Here is a 16,004-nt window from a genome sequence, read left to right on the forward strand (position 1 = left end):
TTGTTAAATCAAAATTTTCCAAATTAGTCTTCTTAACAACTTTCTTTGAACAATCTAATGACTTTGCTACTTTTATAATAAACCCCCAGATACATAAAACCAGTAATAATAAATACTGTGAAGGTAGTAAAAGGGAAATAAAGTTTATGCTAAGGCATGTAGTTTAGGTTTTGGCTTAAAAATGGGCTAAGCACTGGATATGCTGTATCCATATCAAAACTCATTATATGTAAGGCAGTGTATAAGACTTTATCTTATAATAAAAGCGTAAGACAAGGGGACATTCTAGGTGTCTGTTATATTTCCTCCTCTTTCATTTACTTGGCAAATCCAGAGTTTTGCTGATTTTTAGTACATCATCTATCATATTGTCTTAGGTATAAAATTTTCCCCTTGTAAATGATTCTAACTTTCTTACAAAATAAATTTACCTTGTTCTTTAAATTGCTGAAACCGTTTCAAGTCATCCCTATACATTCGTTTTACTGTACCAGGTGCCCTTTCCTTCACATTAGGAATAAACTCTTGGAGCTTTTTCACTGCAGTGTCCAAATCAACATCTAGATCTATCAAATCCTCAGACATATTTTCCAAATCTGAATCCTCAGCTTCTTCCAGGTTCCTTCTTTCCTCATTTGTAGATACTAACCTAAGAAATAAAAAAGATATAAATCTGCATTAATACCATCTATTTAAGCATCTTTTAACCATTTGTTAACCATAACCATAATGTAACTCCCTTGCTTCAGGGTAGATTAATGCTTCTGCAAAATGAAATTTTCTATTTTATTTATTGCAGCTAGTACCTATTAAAGGTATACTTTAAAGAGGTTTATTCATCTACTAGAATGGAACAGAGCCATTCATTTCAAAAAAGGTATACAGTAGTAGGAATGTACAAATATAGGAACCTAATATAAGAACCTACAGTAAATATAAGCTTGTTCCTGTGCAATTTTATGCCCAGGTCATTCTGGGATCTGAAGGTCTTTCTCCACACATTTGATAAATAGCTTGATGAGACTATGACTAATAAATGTCTGGTGGGGGAAGAAATCCTAGTGGTTATTTTCTAAATGAACTCCTCTAAATAATCATTTCAAACCATCAGAACTTTGTAAATATACAAGCTGGGTAAAACTTGGAAGAAAACTTTGAGTTCTACAAAACTAGAGGTAAATGCTCAAAAGTAAAAGAAATTTTAAAAGTGTCATACTAATAAGCCAATCAAATCACACAAAGTTGATTATAATCATGAATAAAAATTCCATCTTGTAATTTTGTTTTTTTGGTAATAAAATTCAATTTTATGGACTTTAGCATTCCAAACATTGTTTAGATTAGCCTCCTTGGTGGAAGAGGAAATGGCAAACCAGCCCAGAATCTATGCCAAGAAACCCTCAAATAGGGTCATGAAAAGACAGGAGACAAATGTACAGTCAAAGAAGAGAATCATATGGCACTTAAAGCAACCCTAACTTAAAGGAAGATTCTGAAATAATGATAAAAGTGGCAGAACTAATATGAAAATGATGTCAAAGCTAAAGATCCCAATATTACCTTTTTTCTTCAGTTTCTACACTTCCTTTTTCTGAGCGAGATTCTTTCTTCTTCCTTTTCCTGGCATCTTTCACTCTCTCATGAAGAGTGCCATCACTCTCTGAATTCACCACATTGTCAGTTCTGTGAACCATTTCTTTTTGGCCAGAAGGTGAACCTATAGAGCTTTTACCAGGAACTGAAAAGTCATCCACAGGTCCTTGATCTTTTCTAGTTGAAGTTTTTTTTTTTTTCTTTTTCCTTCCAGATTCCATACTGCTTTCATTAAGACCACGTTCACCCTCCAAAATGTCAGTGTTGTTAACCTCACCATCTGTCTTCACATGGTCAGAAGGCCCATCCACAGAGCTTTGACCAGGTACTGAAAAGTCACCAGTAAGGGTCTGCTCATTTTCATTTGAAGACTTTTGCTTTTTTTTCTTTTTCTTGACAGACTCCCTATTGCTCTCACCCTCCACAGTTTCAGGGTTAAACCTATTATCTATTTCTACATGGTCAGAAGGGTTAGTCATAGAGTCCACCCCAGGAGCTGAAAAGTCTTCAGGAAGTTCATGTTCTTTGTTAGAAGACTTTCGCTTCTTTTTCTTTTTCCGGACAGATTCTCCATTGCTTTCAATAAAAGTTCCATCACTCTCCAGGACCTCAGTGTTATTAATCTTATTTGTTTTCATATAGTTAGAAGATCTATCCAGAGAGCTTGGACTAAGTATTGAAAAGTTATCAGCAGGTGCCTGCACATTTTTAGCTGAAGTTTTTTGCTTCTTTTTCTTTTTCCTGATAGCTTCCAAATTGCTTTCACTAAGGGTGGTATCACCCTTCACACCCTCAGTGTTAACACTATCATCTGTTTTCATTTGGTCTTGTTTAGAAAACATATCCATTGAGCTTGTATGAGGTACTGAAAAGTTATCATCAGGTGCCTGATCATTTTTAGATGAAGTTTTTTGCTTCTTTTTCTTTTTTCTGACAGATTTCTCCATACTCCCAATAAGGGCACTATCATTCTCCAGAGTCTCAGTGTTATTAATCTGATTATCCATGTTCATATCTTCAGAAGGCTTATCCACAAAGCCTGGACCAGATGCTGAAAAGTCACCAGCAGGTGCCTGATCATTTTCAGTGGAAGTCTTTCGCTTCTTTTTCTTTTTCCTGATAGATTCCCCACTGCTTTCATTAAATATGCTACCATCCCCCAAAGTCTCAACGTTAATACTACTTTTTTCCATCTGGTCAGATGGCACATCTACAGAACTTGTACAAAGCACTGAAAAATCAGTAGGTGCCTGCTTATTTCTACTTGAAATCTTTCTCTTTCTTTTCTTTTCTCTGACAGTTTCCACAAAGGTGCTATCACCCTCCAAGGTCTCAATGCTACAATTAACTGTATCAATCATTTTGATTTGGTCAGAAGGCATATCCATAGAACTCGTTTCTGGCATTGAAAAGTTAATGGCAGTTGTGCTATCATTTTTAGATGAAGTCTTTTGCTTCTTTTTCTTTTTTCTTATGGATTCTATATTGCTTTCATTGAAGGTGCTATCATCTTCTATAGTCTTAACATTATTCATATTATTGAATGGCATATCCATAGAATTTATATCTGGCACTGAAAAATCATTGATAGATGCCATATCATTTTTATTTGAAGTCTTTCTCTTTTTTTTCTTTTTCCTGATAGATTCCACATTACTATCACTGAACGGGCTTTCACCCTCCAAAATCTCACCTGCTTGGTCAGTAGGCATATCCACACAATTCATCTCAGAAATTGAAAAATTGTCAGCAACTGCTTGAACATTTTTAGATGAAGTCTTCTGCTTCTTTTTCTTTTTTCTGACTAATTCTGTATTGCTTTCTCTGAGGGTGCCATTACTCTCCAGAATCTCCACATTACTACCACTATCACCTGTTTTCATCTGGTCATCTGCAGAGCTCACACTGGGCACTGAAAAATCATCGGCAGATATCTGATCACTGTCAGGTAAGGCCTTTTCCTTTTTTTTCTTTTTCTTGACAGATTTCACTCTGTCTTCTTCAAGGGCTCTATCATTCTCTAATGCACTATTGTTCACAGTAACAAGGTTTTCATCAGACAAGAAAATATCCTTAGATTTCGTAAGGTTTTTGCTTAAAGATCTTTTCCTTTTGTTCTTGGACTTTGACAGTCTCATTACATCAGTAGATACTAATGGTTTCCTAATCTCACCTTCTCTTTCTAAACAAAAGGTGGATCCTTGCTCTTGGGAACAAAAGCTCTCATGAGAGCTTTTCAGTCTATTACTCAAATTTCCCTTCTTATTACTGATTTCATGGAGTCTGTCCTTAAGTTTGTGATCTGGATCTTCTAACTCATTTTTATTAGCTTCAGAAGTTGAATGTAGTTCGTCTTTTTCATTTGATTTTGGCAACTCTTTCCCTTTTTTCATATCTATATAAACAATATCAACATCTTTTCTAAAGTTCTCCCTTTCCATACTTTCAATGTTTTCTTTGTCTACAAGGACACATATTACTCCCATTTCCTCCTGTATATCACAGGTGATTATATTTTCCTTTTTTCTTTTTTTGACTGAAGTGGCATTCTTTAGGATTTCATTATCATTGCAGATTTCTGATCTGATACAAGTAGAATTGGGGAACTGGGACTCTACTTCATTGGTAGGCCTAGGAGAATGTTCACCAAACAGCAGAACAGAGTCATTGAGATCTTTCCTGTTAAACTCTTTATTCTTTTCCCCAGTTGAGGAGCTTTCTTTGTGTTTTTTCTTCACAAAATCTGGAGTATCAATCTGAAATCTTCCAGATTCTCCATCCATTTTGTGCCTACAATGAAACATTTTAATGAAGTAAGCTAACACAAATGAAAAGATTTTTGCAAAACAGATTCATTTATCATAATATGAAGAAATGGTGACAATAAAATGAGACTTCATTGTGACATGACTCCAGAATCAAGGTTTCTTACACTGTGTTATTTATATAATTAAGATTTATTGTAATATATCCTTACTCTCCATTGTCACAAGATATCCTTGCGACTGGAATTCCAATACAAGAGAGTTCACAGATCCACCAATATCCCCATAGTTTACCCTCCTTTCCTACAAAGTAAAGGGTTGGAGGGGTTATATTGTGTTCAAATGAAAACATGGCCAATGTGATACCCAATTCTATAATAGAGTGAAGGACCTCATAGTAAGAATTTAATCCATTTAAGTTGGAGTGATTTTCAGTATTTTGAAATTTAAATAGATATTCTCTACATAAAATGCGAAATACTTCTTAGCCCATTTCTTATACTCCTTTGAAAAAAATTTCTAATGGTTTTATTGCATCTCCTTTTCAGCTATCATAAGATATATTCTGTAAATGAACTAATTTTTCATACATACTGCAAATGCTTCCATAAAAGTCTTGTTGTGATATATCTCATGAAAGTATAGAGATTTGATAACAGAATATAATCTGTAGCAGATCCAAGTTTAAAAGGCTTTAAGTAAAGAGCGAGTGACAACTTGTACACTTATTTTACGTGAAATTCAGAAAGGATCATCAGGTAATAACAGGGTGATTATTATTTTTGGCCAGAGCAGTTCAAGGAAAACCACTGCATAAAATACAAAGAGGCTAAAAGTTGCATCAGGGGAGAAAGTACATCAAGTGAAAAAAAAAAATCTTAAGATAGAATTCAGAGCTCAAAAAGACCTTAATTTGTTGAGTCCAAATGTCTCATTTTAGAGAGAACCGGGGCCTAAAAAGCTTAAATAAATTGCCTATGGTCATAAAGCTAGTAAGTATGTAAGAAAAAAGACTGAAACCTAGTTTTTCTGACTCATAGTCCAGCTCTCTATCCACTAAACTACTGAAAGTTTTTGTCATTTTTTTCCTAGCAAAGAAGAGACTACCTTAAGAATTTGCTGATTAATGACAATGATGATGATTATTAATAATGATGGCAACAACAAATTGTGTTTTCAGTATTAGAATGCTAAAAAGGCACAGAAAATATCCAATTATTTCTGAGATGGGGCTTCTCATACTTACAACTTCTTAACATTGGTGAAATTGGGCACATCTAATGATGAGAATGGTTAACAGGAACCTTGGCTTCTATTCCTTCCAAGTATCTCTGTGCTTCTGGGGAAGTGGCTCCTAGATTATCATATTTAAGTCTATCTCCATCTCATCTGCAAATGAGAAAGACTATTAAAAACACAGAGAAAAAATGCAAAGTTGTTATGAATCTCAAAGACCATCTCCTACAAAATCCAATCTGATACAGACATTCCAGATTCAACAAGTGGTCACTAATCTTTACTTTGACTTTTTCCTGGACTGGCAAATTTATTAAGTCTTAAAGCAGTCCACTTCAGTCTTGTCAGTCAAGAAGCACTTACTTATTAAGTGATTACTCTGTGCCAGGTACTATGCTAAGTGCTGTGGATTCAAAAAGAGACAAAAAAGCAGTTCTGGTCTTTAAGGAGTTTATGGTATTATGGGGAAGACAAAGCAAACAATCAACAAACAGGACAAGTAGGAAATAATTCACAGAGGGAAAACACTAGAATCAAAGGGATGGGGACGTGGTATAAAAAAGACTTGACCTATAAAAATGGAATTCAAATTATCTCTCTCTCAAACCCTTTCTTCTCTAAACTTCCCTATGTGTGTTAAAAGCATCAAGAGAAATAGAATTTTAGAAGGTAGAATTTTTGTTGCAACTTGAAGGAGGCCAGGGAAGGCAGGAGCTGGAGTACACTTTAGGAATAGAAAGCTGAGGGAGGCATAAGAAATGAGTTAAGATGGATGATTTTGCTTGAGAAACAATAAGGAAACCAAAGATATTGAATCAAAGAGTGCATGGCAGTGAAAAAGAGGTAAGGAAACTAGAATGGATTGGGGGAGGGGGAAGAGGGCTAAATTATGAAGGTTTTTGAAAGCCTTTCATTAAGGAGATGTTGGGGTGGGGAGGAGCATTGAGGATAAATTGGAGTTGGGAGAGATTTGTAGCAAGCAGCCCCACCAGTTGGCTATTACAATAGTCCAAGTTGATGGGAACTTGTTCTGGAGTGATAGCAGTGTCACAGTAGAGAAGGGGGCATATTTGAGATTTGTGGCTGGTAAAATTGAAAGGCCATAACAACAAATTGAAGGGAGGGGAGAAAAGTGGCAGTGAAAGAAAGTGAGTGTTTCTTGGGTTAAAAAAAAATTTTTTTTCTTGTATTCAGACTACAACTTCCTCATGGCAGTTCCAGCCACAAAGAGGATAATCTCTACTGTTGTCATTTAAAAAGTTTTTTCTTATGGTTATTTTATGTGAACAGCTCTTTAAATCATCCTTTGTTTGCCTTTTATTCAAAAGGAACTACTTAAGGTTTTCTAGAGCTGAAGAATCCAGAGTTGAAAGTATTAAAAAATTTACAGAGGACCAAAGATTTAAACTCAGCTCTTTGACATTCTAGCTGTGTGACAAAAGGCAATTTAATTCAACTAGCATTTATAGTCTCAGCCCACAAAGATCTTACTCTATGCAGAGTGGGGGAAGGGAGAATACAAAGTTAAGAGATTAGTGAATACAAAGTAATAAAAAGTAATTTCAAAGAGAGCACACTAACAACTGGTGAGAAGAGGAAAAACCAAGTATAAGAGGTAGCCCCAGAGCTGGATTTTGAGACTAACTAGGAGGCTCAGTGGATGGAGGTTGGGCTAGGATTGAGGAAAATCTGAATTCAAACCAAACCTCAGACACTGGGCAAAAGACTTAATTTCTTGTTGCTTTAATCCATGGAAGAAGGAAATGGCAATTCAGTTCTTTTGCAAAGAAAACTTCATGGACATTATGGTATAGAGGGTGACAAAGAGTCAGAAGTGACTCAGCAGCAACAACAGTAATAAAGAATTCTATAAGGAATTGAAAAAACAAGATGTTTCAAGCATGGGTGAGGGCATTAGTAATGGAAAAAGCTTGATTGTGGGAGATGGACTGTCTCTTGTAAGGAAGAGTTGGAAGGCCTATTAGACTGGAGAGGAAAGTGCATAAAGGGAGCTTATATGAAAAACTAGACAGACAGATTGAAGCTTTTGGAGAGCTGTAAAAGGCAGAGTGTGGATTCTCTATTTTATCCTAGGGGAAAAATGGAATCATTATAGGTTTAGGGGCAGAAGAGTGATGGAGTCAGATCTGGGTTTTAGGAATAAGCATGCATCCATTTAGTAGGGATGTAAAGGAATGAAAATAGAACATGAAGATCAATTAAGAGGCTTGGAAGTTTGGAAGGAGAAGAAACATATGAGAGATATTGTGGAGGGACAATTTAAAGCACGTGGCAAGTAACATCATAGAGTCAAGGGAGGGAAGAATCAAAGATCATTCCAACATGGAAAACCTGGGGAACTAGAAGGACAGTGATGTCCCCAAAAGGAACCACAGTATCATAATGAGAAGGATTTGGATAGTCATGCTAATTGGCAGTGTGGTTAAATGGATAGTGTTGGGCCTGGAATTAGAAAGACTATCTTCCTGAGTTCAAAACCCAGCCTTAGACACTTACTACGTGATCCTGGAAGTCATTTAGCCTTGTTGCCTCAGTTTTGTCATCTGTAAAATGACATGAAGTAGGAAATGGCAAATTACGCCTGCATCTTTGCCAAGAAAACCCCAAATAGGGTCGCAAAGTCAATCAGATAAGACTGAAATAACTGAACAATAACAGAAGGCCTTGAAAATGACAGAAAAGAGAAAATTACTATGGGAAAAGATCAAGAACCCAAAAGAAGTTAGCTTTAATAATCTCTACCATTGTTCCTGGAACACAGGAAGAAAGAATGGGATAAATTACAAGGGGTTTTAGTAAGGAAGAAGAGTAAAAGTTTACACAAATGAGCTACATTTCTAATAAAGTAGGAAAGGCCTATGAAATTGGCAATTTTGAGGGAAAAAAATGTTGTATTAACTGCTGTGTAAAATGTGAAACAATTAAGAATAAAATGTAATTCCAGAGAAACTGAGGCAAGATAGAGATTTGAGAGTATTTAATAATTTATTTAAAAGGGAAAGATTTACTGAGACCAAATGGATCCATAGTTTGGTCCCAGGGCTGAATGAGACTATGTCTCCAAGAATCCAGCAAACAATGTGAGTTCTCAATGACATATAGACAGGGCTCAGCGGAGCGGGTAGACTGAGGCAGGGGCGGAGTCAGTGTGCTGAGAGTGGGAACAGGATTCTGACAGGATGGGGTGAGCCATCAGAGATGGGATGACATAATGGGGGGACGAACTCCAAAGATGGGGAAAGGCATCTTGATAAGAGAGTATTTGATATTCTGATAGCTTGGGATGGGGAGAGGCATTCTGATATTCTAAAATATAAGATCTTTTATCCTTATCAAATATTCTGATTAAGAGGGAGGGGAGGTTTTGCAGGATTGAGCAGAACAATTATAACCTGAGGCAGAACAATTATGGAAACTGAGTCAGGACAATAAAAGAGAACTGTGGCATAACCAAAAAAACTGCGGCAGTGCCCACTGCTATTAATAACCAGAAATCTGTAGTAAATTCAGTCAATAAGAGAGGATGATTTTCTCTAACAGCTTTGAAAATTCACAGGACAAGGAAGGAGTTCAAAAATTGTTGATTGTGTATAATTAAGTCAAACATAGATTACACTTTGAAAGAAAGGAAGTATGATCAGAGATGGGATAATAAATTGAGATAACACAGAGGGGTTATAGTATCAGAGTTCATGGTGAGGATGGACAATAGACAGAAGTAAAAGAAGAGATTGAAGGATATGAGATTTTGATCAGAGAGAATTTCAAAGTCTTGGATAATGGAAGCAAAATAATTATTGGACCATGACTATATATGCCAGATTTTAAGTCAAAGGACCGGGTTGGAATCCCACCTTCACCATTTACTATTCTGAGAAATCACTTAACATCTCTGGGCCTCAATTTCCTCATCTGTAAAATGAAGCGAAGTATGATTCCTAATATCCTTTTCCATTCCAAATCGATGACAATGACCATCTCTGTGTAGGACTGAGGTGGAGTGAAGGTGCAGACAGATTGTGAGTCTGTTGAACTGGGAGGACAGGGAGCTACCTAGGTAACCCAGTAGAGAAAGATGAGTGTGGACTGGGGAATCTGAGTTTAATGCTTAGTGTCTTATCCTATATTTGCCTCAGTTCCTTCATCTGTAAAATGAGTCCAATAGCACTTACCTCCCAGAAGGCAAGGGTCAAATAAGATAATAATTGCAAAGCCCTTTGCCCAGTGCCTGCTAGTTGCTGCTGCTACAGTAACCGAGAAGCAAATAGCAGTGCCTGACAGAGGAGGTGAAAAAAGAAGTAAATATTATGTATATAATATAACGTATTCTTCTCCGTGGTAGCCATTGCTACCACCGAATGAGATAATAATTGTAAAGCACTCAGACCGCCCCTGGCTCACAGCAGATGCTCTATAAAATTTGGCGATTATTTTTGCTACTCACATAAACGTTGAATTCCCTAGGAACGAAGACAAACATCGTAGTCTAAGGGGTTGGACTGCATGACATTTTAAGGTCCCTGCCCGCTCGAAAGTGTAGGGATCAAGGACATTGGGGCCAGAACGCGGAGGGTGACTTACTTGCCGGTCATGTGGAGAGTGAGTGAGAGCCTGGGACAGGACCCCAGGAGCCCCGCCCCGCCGCACCGGGCTCTTCTCATTGCTCTACGCTCCCAGAACACCCCCTCATACACCTTCCTACCCTCAAAAGGAGACAAGAACAAATGAAAAGACTTGGTCCCAAGTGCGCCTCCCTCAGCCCGAAAAGATGGCAGTTACTCACTTCCAACGTGCTCAGTCCTCGGGCCCCCGCCAAAGGTTCAGAAACACTGCTCAACTCACTCGGACTCAGTGGTCGCTAACCGAGAGCAGCTTTCGCTCTCTCCAGGAAGTGCTCAAGCGGAAGTCGCTTGAAACTTACACTCCTTTCCGGAATCCCTCCCAGCAGGCCACGTGTTGCTGCCATGGCAACGGAGGACGCTATTTAAAAGCACCCTAACTGGCGGGAAAGCTGGCCTGGAGAAGTCAGAGTGAAGTTCAACGACTGGCGCCGCGCGTTCCCTCCTGAGGGAATGGGACGAATGCTTTCCAGCAGACTGGCGTCAGTTATCATTACTGCCTTCACAGACCTGGCTAGAAACCTGCATGTAGACCAGGCACGCTGTGCCCACCTATAATCCCGTTACAACGGGGGCTTTTTTTTTTTTTTTTTTTTTTTTGCCTTGAGTCTCTGGCCATCTCGTGAAGCCAGTGGATTTCCCCTCAGAATTATGCTTTTAAATTCCTAAAATAATAATAATAATAAATACATAGGATGACAAAGGAAACCAATTATATTGAAGTACAGTTAACCAAAAAATTTTTTTTCCCTAAAGGTTCACTTAAAAACCCCATACCCCAAAGAATGAGTTTAGTAGATTATAGGATTTTAGAGCTAGAGACCACACTTTAGCTATCATCATCATCATCATCATTATCATGGACCTACTTTTTGTGAAAGCCTCTATGCTAGAATTTAGCTAAAAGAACAATCACTGCCTTTGACAATCCATGTTCTAAAGTTTTCCAGTTCCAAATTCTGTGATCTAAGAGTCTTTCCAACTCTGACATTCTTTGTTCTAGGCTTCCTTTTAGCTCAAATGATTTAAGATTATATGGAGACTGGAAATTAGTTAAGAGAAAGCATGGACAGGAAACAATTAGCCTGTGGGCTCTTTCCTTCGCAGGGATGTAGCCTTAATTTCTTGCCTTTTACATGTGGGCTCGTAATGCTGTATGACTGTTGGTGTTGTCTATTTTTACATCTGAGGTTTTGCAGCATAAGTATGGTGTCCACCATTCAATTTGTAATATATTTTCCTGCACTGGACCATCTGTGAGTAGACAGTTTATAAAGTTAGTAGGAATGGATGAATGAATGAATGGATGCATGTACTACATTAAGGAAAAGAATATTGTGATTTGGCATATTCATTGTTCAGTGATATCAATTGGGTATTTTTTATATTCCATGTTCATGAAACATTTACTGGAGAGCAATATAAACAATACTACAAAGGGAGTGGTGGGAGTGGGAAACTCAAAAGTGAGTATTTGGTTTTTTAAGTGGGACTGTTTTTTAGTTGATATAGAGAGATACCAAGAACTGGCTCTACCAATGTAGCTTTGCATCTTCTCTGCAATTTATAGTGTTTCCTGGAATATTGAGAATTTAAGTGATTTGCTCATATTCACAAAGAAGATTCTCTATAGGTTAGAAGTGGGACCTGATTCCAAGTATTCCTGACTTTAAGGTCAGTTTAAATCCTGCTTCAGATATTTACTGTGTGATTTTAAACAAGTTATTTAACCTCTGTCAGCCTCAGTTTTCTCATCTGTAAAATGGTGATGATAATACATACCTCACAGGATTGCTGTGGAGATGAGATAATACATGTAAAATACTTTGTAAGCCTCAAAATATCATCATTAGTACTACTACTATATCATACTACCATCACCATACCACAATTCTACCACCACCACCACCACATTATGCTGCACAACTACAAAAATAAATTGGACCTGGAAAGGACCTTAGAAATCATTTAGCCCAAACCTCTCAGTTTATAAATGGGGAAAATGAAGCCCAGAGAAGGAAAGTCATTTGTTTAGAGTCACACAGCAAATTCTCAGCAAAGGCAGGAGCACAGAGTCATAGAATGGGTTTCAGGGATTCTGGAGATCTGACTCTTAAAAAAAAAGGAGACCAAATCCCTCGTTTTACTGTTGGGGCACAAACGGCAGTGAAGGGATTTGCCCAAATTAGTTAAGAAGCAGGTCTCCTCACAACCTTGAGTAAACCTGCCCTAAGGGTAGTGAAGATGATTTAAATGTGTGTTAGAGTCTCTTTAAAGTTCTGTTCGAGGGCAGGGGTTAAAGAGTATTGGAGCGAAAGGTTCTAAATTCTAAACTAAGTGGAAAGGAAGCTGGGTCTTGTTGGCGTCCTGTTGCTATAGAAACGGGCCGTTCCATTCTTCCCAGAGGGGTCGTCTTTCCTATATTGCTTCTATGAATTCCTTTGGTTTGAGTTTGGGACGAGGTTGGAGATACTATAAAGTTTAACCACGTAATCTAAAGCTCCATCCAGGGTTAGAGAAGTGATTTGTGAATTCTCGGACTGGATGATTGAGGGATAATCCTCCCGAGGACAGAGTGGCATGAGCCAGAGAAGGGTGGGCTCCAGGACTTGCATTATCCCCTAGGAAAGCGGTACTTGACGGATCTCTCAGGCCCTTTTCCCGAGTGATTCTCCAGGGATGGCGGCCTCCGGGGTGGAGGCTGCCGAAACCCCCCAAACCGAAACCTCCCGATGGAAGAAGAAGAAGAAGCCAGTCTACCGCACGGTCAGCCAAATCTGCCCCCCTCCGAGGCGACCCCTGACCATAGCCGATCTGCGCCCGGGCATGGAGAATGAGAGGCTGGGCCTCATCAGGGACTCCATGCTGCAGAATCCGCTCATCCTAAAGGTGAGCTGGCTCCAGACCACCCAGGTTCTTGGATTTCTCTCTAGAGGACCCTTCTAGTGTAGAATCATTCAGGTTCTCCAGGTCTTCACATTTAAAGTTTGACGGTTTACAAAAATCTTTTCCCTGTGAGAAGGGAAGGGCAAACACTACCAGCCCCATTTCATAGTCGAGGAAACTGAGGTTCAGAAGGCTGACTAACTTTCCGGGATTATCCACTTTCTATCTGAGGCTGGATCAAAACCCAGGACTGAACAGTTTCTGAGTATGGCTTACAAGTATTCTTTTATTCATTCACCAAACAAGAAGAGCAAAGTGCCATAAAGTTAAGCCCTTCATTTACATTTAACAAACATTTATCGGGCAGCAACATACATAACTCTGTGCCACCCGTTTGGGGCGACTGCAGACTTGGCTTCTTGTCTAAGTTTGCAAATAGTGTTTATCATTCCCTGAAAGGAGAACCAGAATAAAGGAGGAGTCGTTATTTCAGCAGGGCAGGAAACTCCCACTGTAGAAGCCCCCTTCACGATTCCTTTTGACTTGATAGATAAATCCCAAGGAGTTTCTTAATAGGCCTGGAAGGTAAGTGATTTGCCCTTAATCAAACATGCCGCCCGGACTTCTGACGCAAAGGCAGCAGTATATATTATCACGCCACGCTGTCTCGGTACAAAGGGAAAATATCACCTTAAGAGCGTTTTTCAGGCTGCAAAGCAGGAAACATGATATTGAATTTGCCTTATGTTGATTATTAGGGCACAGTCACAGAGCCAGTTTAGGTTTTAACCACTAGAGAGCAGCATGCTTTTAAGAATATTCGAACATGGCTCAGATTTGAAATGCTGAGAAGGGGGTGTGTTACCTGTAGTCCCTAAGCAGTTTTTCTCTGAACCAGAAACCTTTAGCCCCATGCTTTAATCCCTGTGTTTGCAGACTTATATACATTTTGAATGCTAAGTATTATCACTATGCCTTGTACAGAGGCATAGTGTCAGAACCTGAGCTGTAATTGCTATTCTTTGATTAACCATCTACATTATCTTGATTTTACTGGGACTGATCTTTCTTCATTTTTCTGGGCCTCAGTTTTCTCATCTGTAAAATGAAGAGATGGAACTAGATGACCCCTCATTCTGGCCCCCCTCCATTGGCACATCTATTATAATTATTTTTAAGTTTTTTATTTTTTCCAATAACATCTAAAGATAATTTTCAACATTCATTTTGTATAAGATTTGAGTTTCACATTTTTCTCCCATTCTCCCATCCTTCTCTCACTTCTCTCCAAGACAGCAAGCAAACTGATATACTTATACATATATACTTATATATGTTAGACATATTTAGACATTAATCATATTGGGAAAGAAGAAACAGAACAAAAGGGGAAAAAACATTTAAAAATTCCCCAAAGTGAAAACAGTATGCTTCAATCTGCCTTCAGTTCTTTCTCTGGATGTGGATCAACTATAATTCTTTTTTTTAAATATATATTTTATTTTATTTTATAATAACTTTATATTGACAGAATCCATGCCAGGGTAATTTTTTACAACATTATCCCTTGCACTCACTTCTGTTCGGATTTTTCCCCTCCCTCCCTCCACCCCCTCCCCCAGATGGCAAGCAGTCCTATATATGTTAGATATTCAACTATAATTCTTAAATAAGGTATAACCATGAAGATATGTGTGTATCTATGTTGATCTCAAAATGATTGAATTTCTGGCTATCAGAAGAAGTTCAGAAAGCCAGACTAGTTTTATGAGAGAATGTTTTTAAGTATGACTAGGCTTGGGCAACAGTTTTGCTATGGGTCAAAAGCCCGAATCAAAACCCACTTAAAAACTACTGGTTTGGTAAAAGATTGTTCCACTAGATGGCCACTGCTTTTGTTCCACAAAACCACTAGAAAAACTTTGTCAATATAAAGGATGAAAAGATTCCCTCTAAGGTCCCTGTTAGCTTTAGACCTGATCCTCTGATCTCTCTGATACTTCATTATGGAGTCGAGGTGATTCTGGGTTCTTGAAAACTCTGCCAGTGATTTCATACTCTTGTAGTTCCTAGTAATCTGAGAAAACATTAATTATAGTCCTCATGACAGAGTCTATATTCCTGTTCCCACTAAATTCAGAGCTTATCACCAAAAAGCTGACCACTAGGTAATGACTTATTTGAAACAAAGAAACTTATGAAACCTTCTAGGTAAGATATAGAGGAGGTTGTGAAAGAAGTATCCATACTTTCTTTGAAATACTTCAGCAAAGGCCAGTTATAATTCATCAAGTTAGATGTACTTGGAAGCTATATTTTTGTGTATGAGTGTGTATGTGTGTGTGTAAATATATACATATAATTTTAAATTTAAAATAACTGACTAAAGAATTAAAGTTTTTGCTCTCTGGATGGTATCAATTTAATGGCTTCTCTCACAAACTAAAAGCTTCATTCCCAATTTACCAACTAGGTTTGGGGGTGGGGTGGGGCATGGAGAAAGATAAAGAATTGTTGACTCATTGATATTTCTATCCACTATATGACAGAGAATTTTGCTTACTAGAGCATAAATATTTTTACTGGAATATTCCTCCAATTCCTTATCGTGGTATAGATTTTCAGAAGCTAAGGCCATGGGGCATAGATTCTCTGGTAGGACTTAGAAAGACTTCCAGGAGAGGCCCGGGGATGAACTATGTATTTGTAATTTGAGGATCATCTTCTTATTGGTTCAGAAAGGCTTAACACTACGGTATAATGAACTTTTCAGTCTTCAAAACTCCCAAAGGCTATCTACTAGGAGGCACAAAAACATTTTATTTGGATAGGTAAGAAGGAAGGCAATGGGCCTCCTTGAAGTAGTCTGTTAAAAGGAGGTAAT

At 38.1% G+C, this 16,004-nt stretch overlaps 2 protein-coding genes across 3 annotated transcripts in view; one reads left to right on the forward strand and one right to left on the reverse strand.

Annotated features, from left to right (window-relative positions):
- Window positions 1-10,515, reverse strand: part of TTF1 (transcription termination factor 1) — a 39,059-nt gene extending 28,544 nt beyond the window's left edge. The window contains exons 1-4 of one of the 2 annotated variants that reach the window (XR_007950960.1): window positions 10,399-10,514; window positions 5,605-5,747; window positions 1,561-4,383; window positions 432-649 (exon numbers count right to left, since the gene is read on the reverse strand). Coding sequence is in view for 1 of the 2 variants with exons in the window: in XM_051980217.1 (XP_051836177.1) it covers window positions 432-649; window positions 1,561-4,376 (3,034 nt within the window). In the remaining variant the exon portion in view is untranslated. Of the gene's footprint in view, window positions 1-431; window positions 650-1,560; window positions 4,384-5,604; window positions 5,748-10,398 lie in introns of both variants that reach the window. The other variant, XM_051980217.1, reaches the window with a different exon arrangement.
- Window positions 10,516-12,654: 2,139 nt separating this feature from the next.
- The window catches only part of CFAP77 (cilia and flagella associated protein 77), a 193,285-nt gene continuing 189,935 nt past the window's right edge, over window positions 12,655-16,004 (forward strand). Inside the window, exon 1 of the mRNA XM_051980253.1 lies at window positions 12,655-13,123. Within this exon, the coding sequence (XP_051836213.1) occupies window positions 12,914-13,123 (210 nt within the window). The 5' untranslated portion in view covers window positions 12,655-12,913. The remainder of the gene's footprint in view (window positions 13,124-16,004) is intronic.

This window comes from Antechinus flavipes, chromosome 2 (assembly GCF_016432865.1).
Source record: "Antechinus flavipes isolate AdamAnt ecotype Samford, QLD, Australia chromosome 2, AdamAnt_v2, whole genome shotgun sequence".
Lineage (NCBI taxonomy): Eukaryota > Metazoa > Chordata > Mammalia > Dasyuromorphia > Dasyuridae > Antechinus > Antechinus flavipes.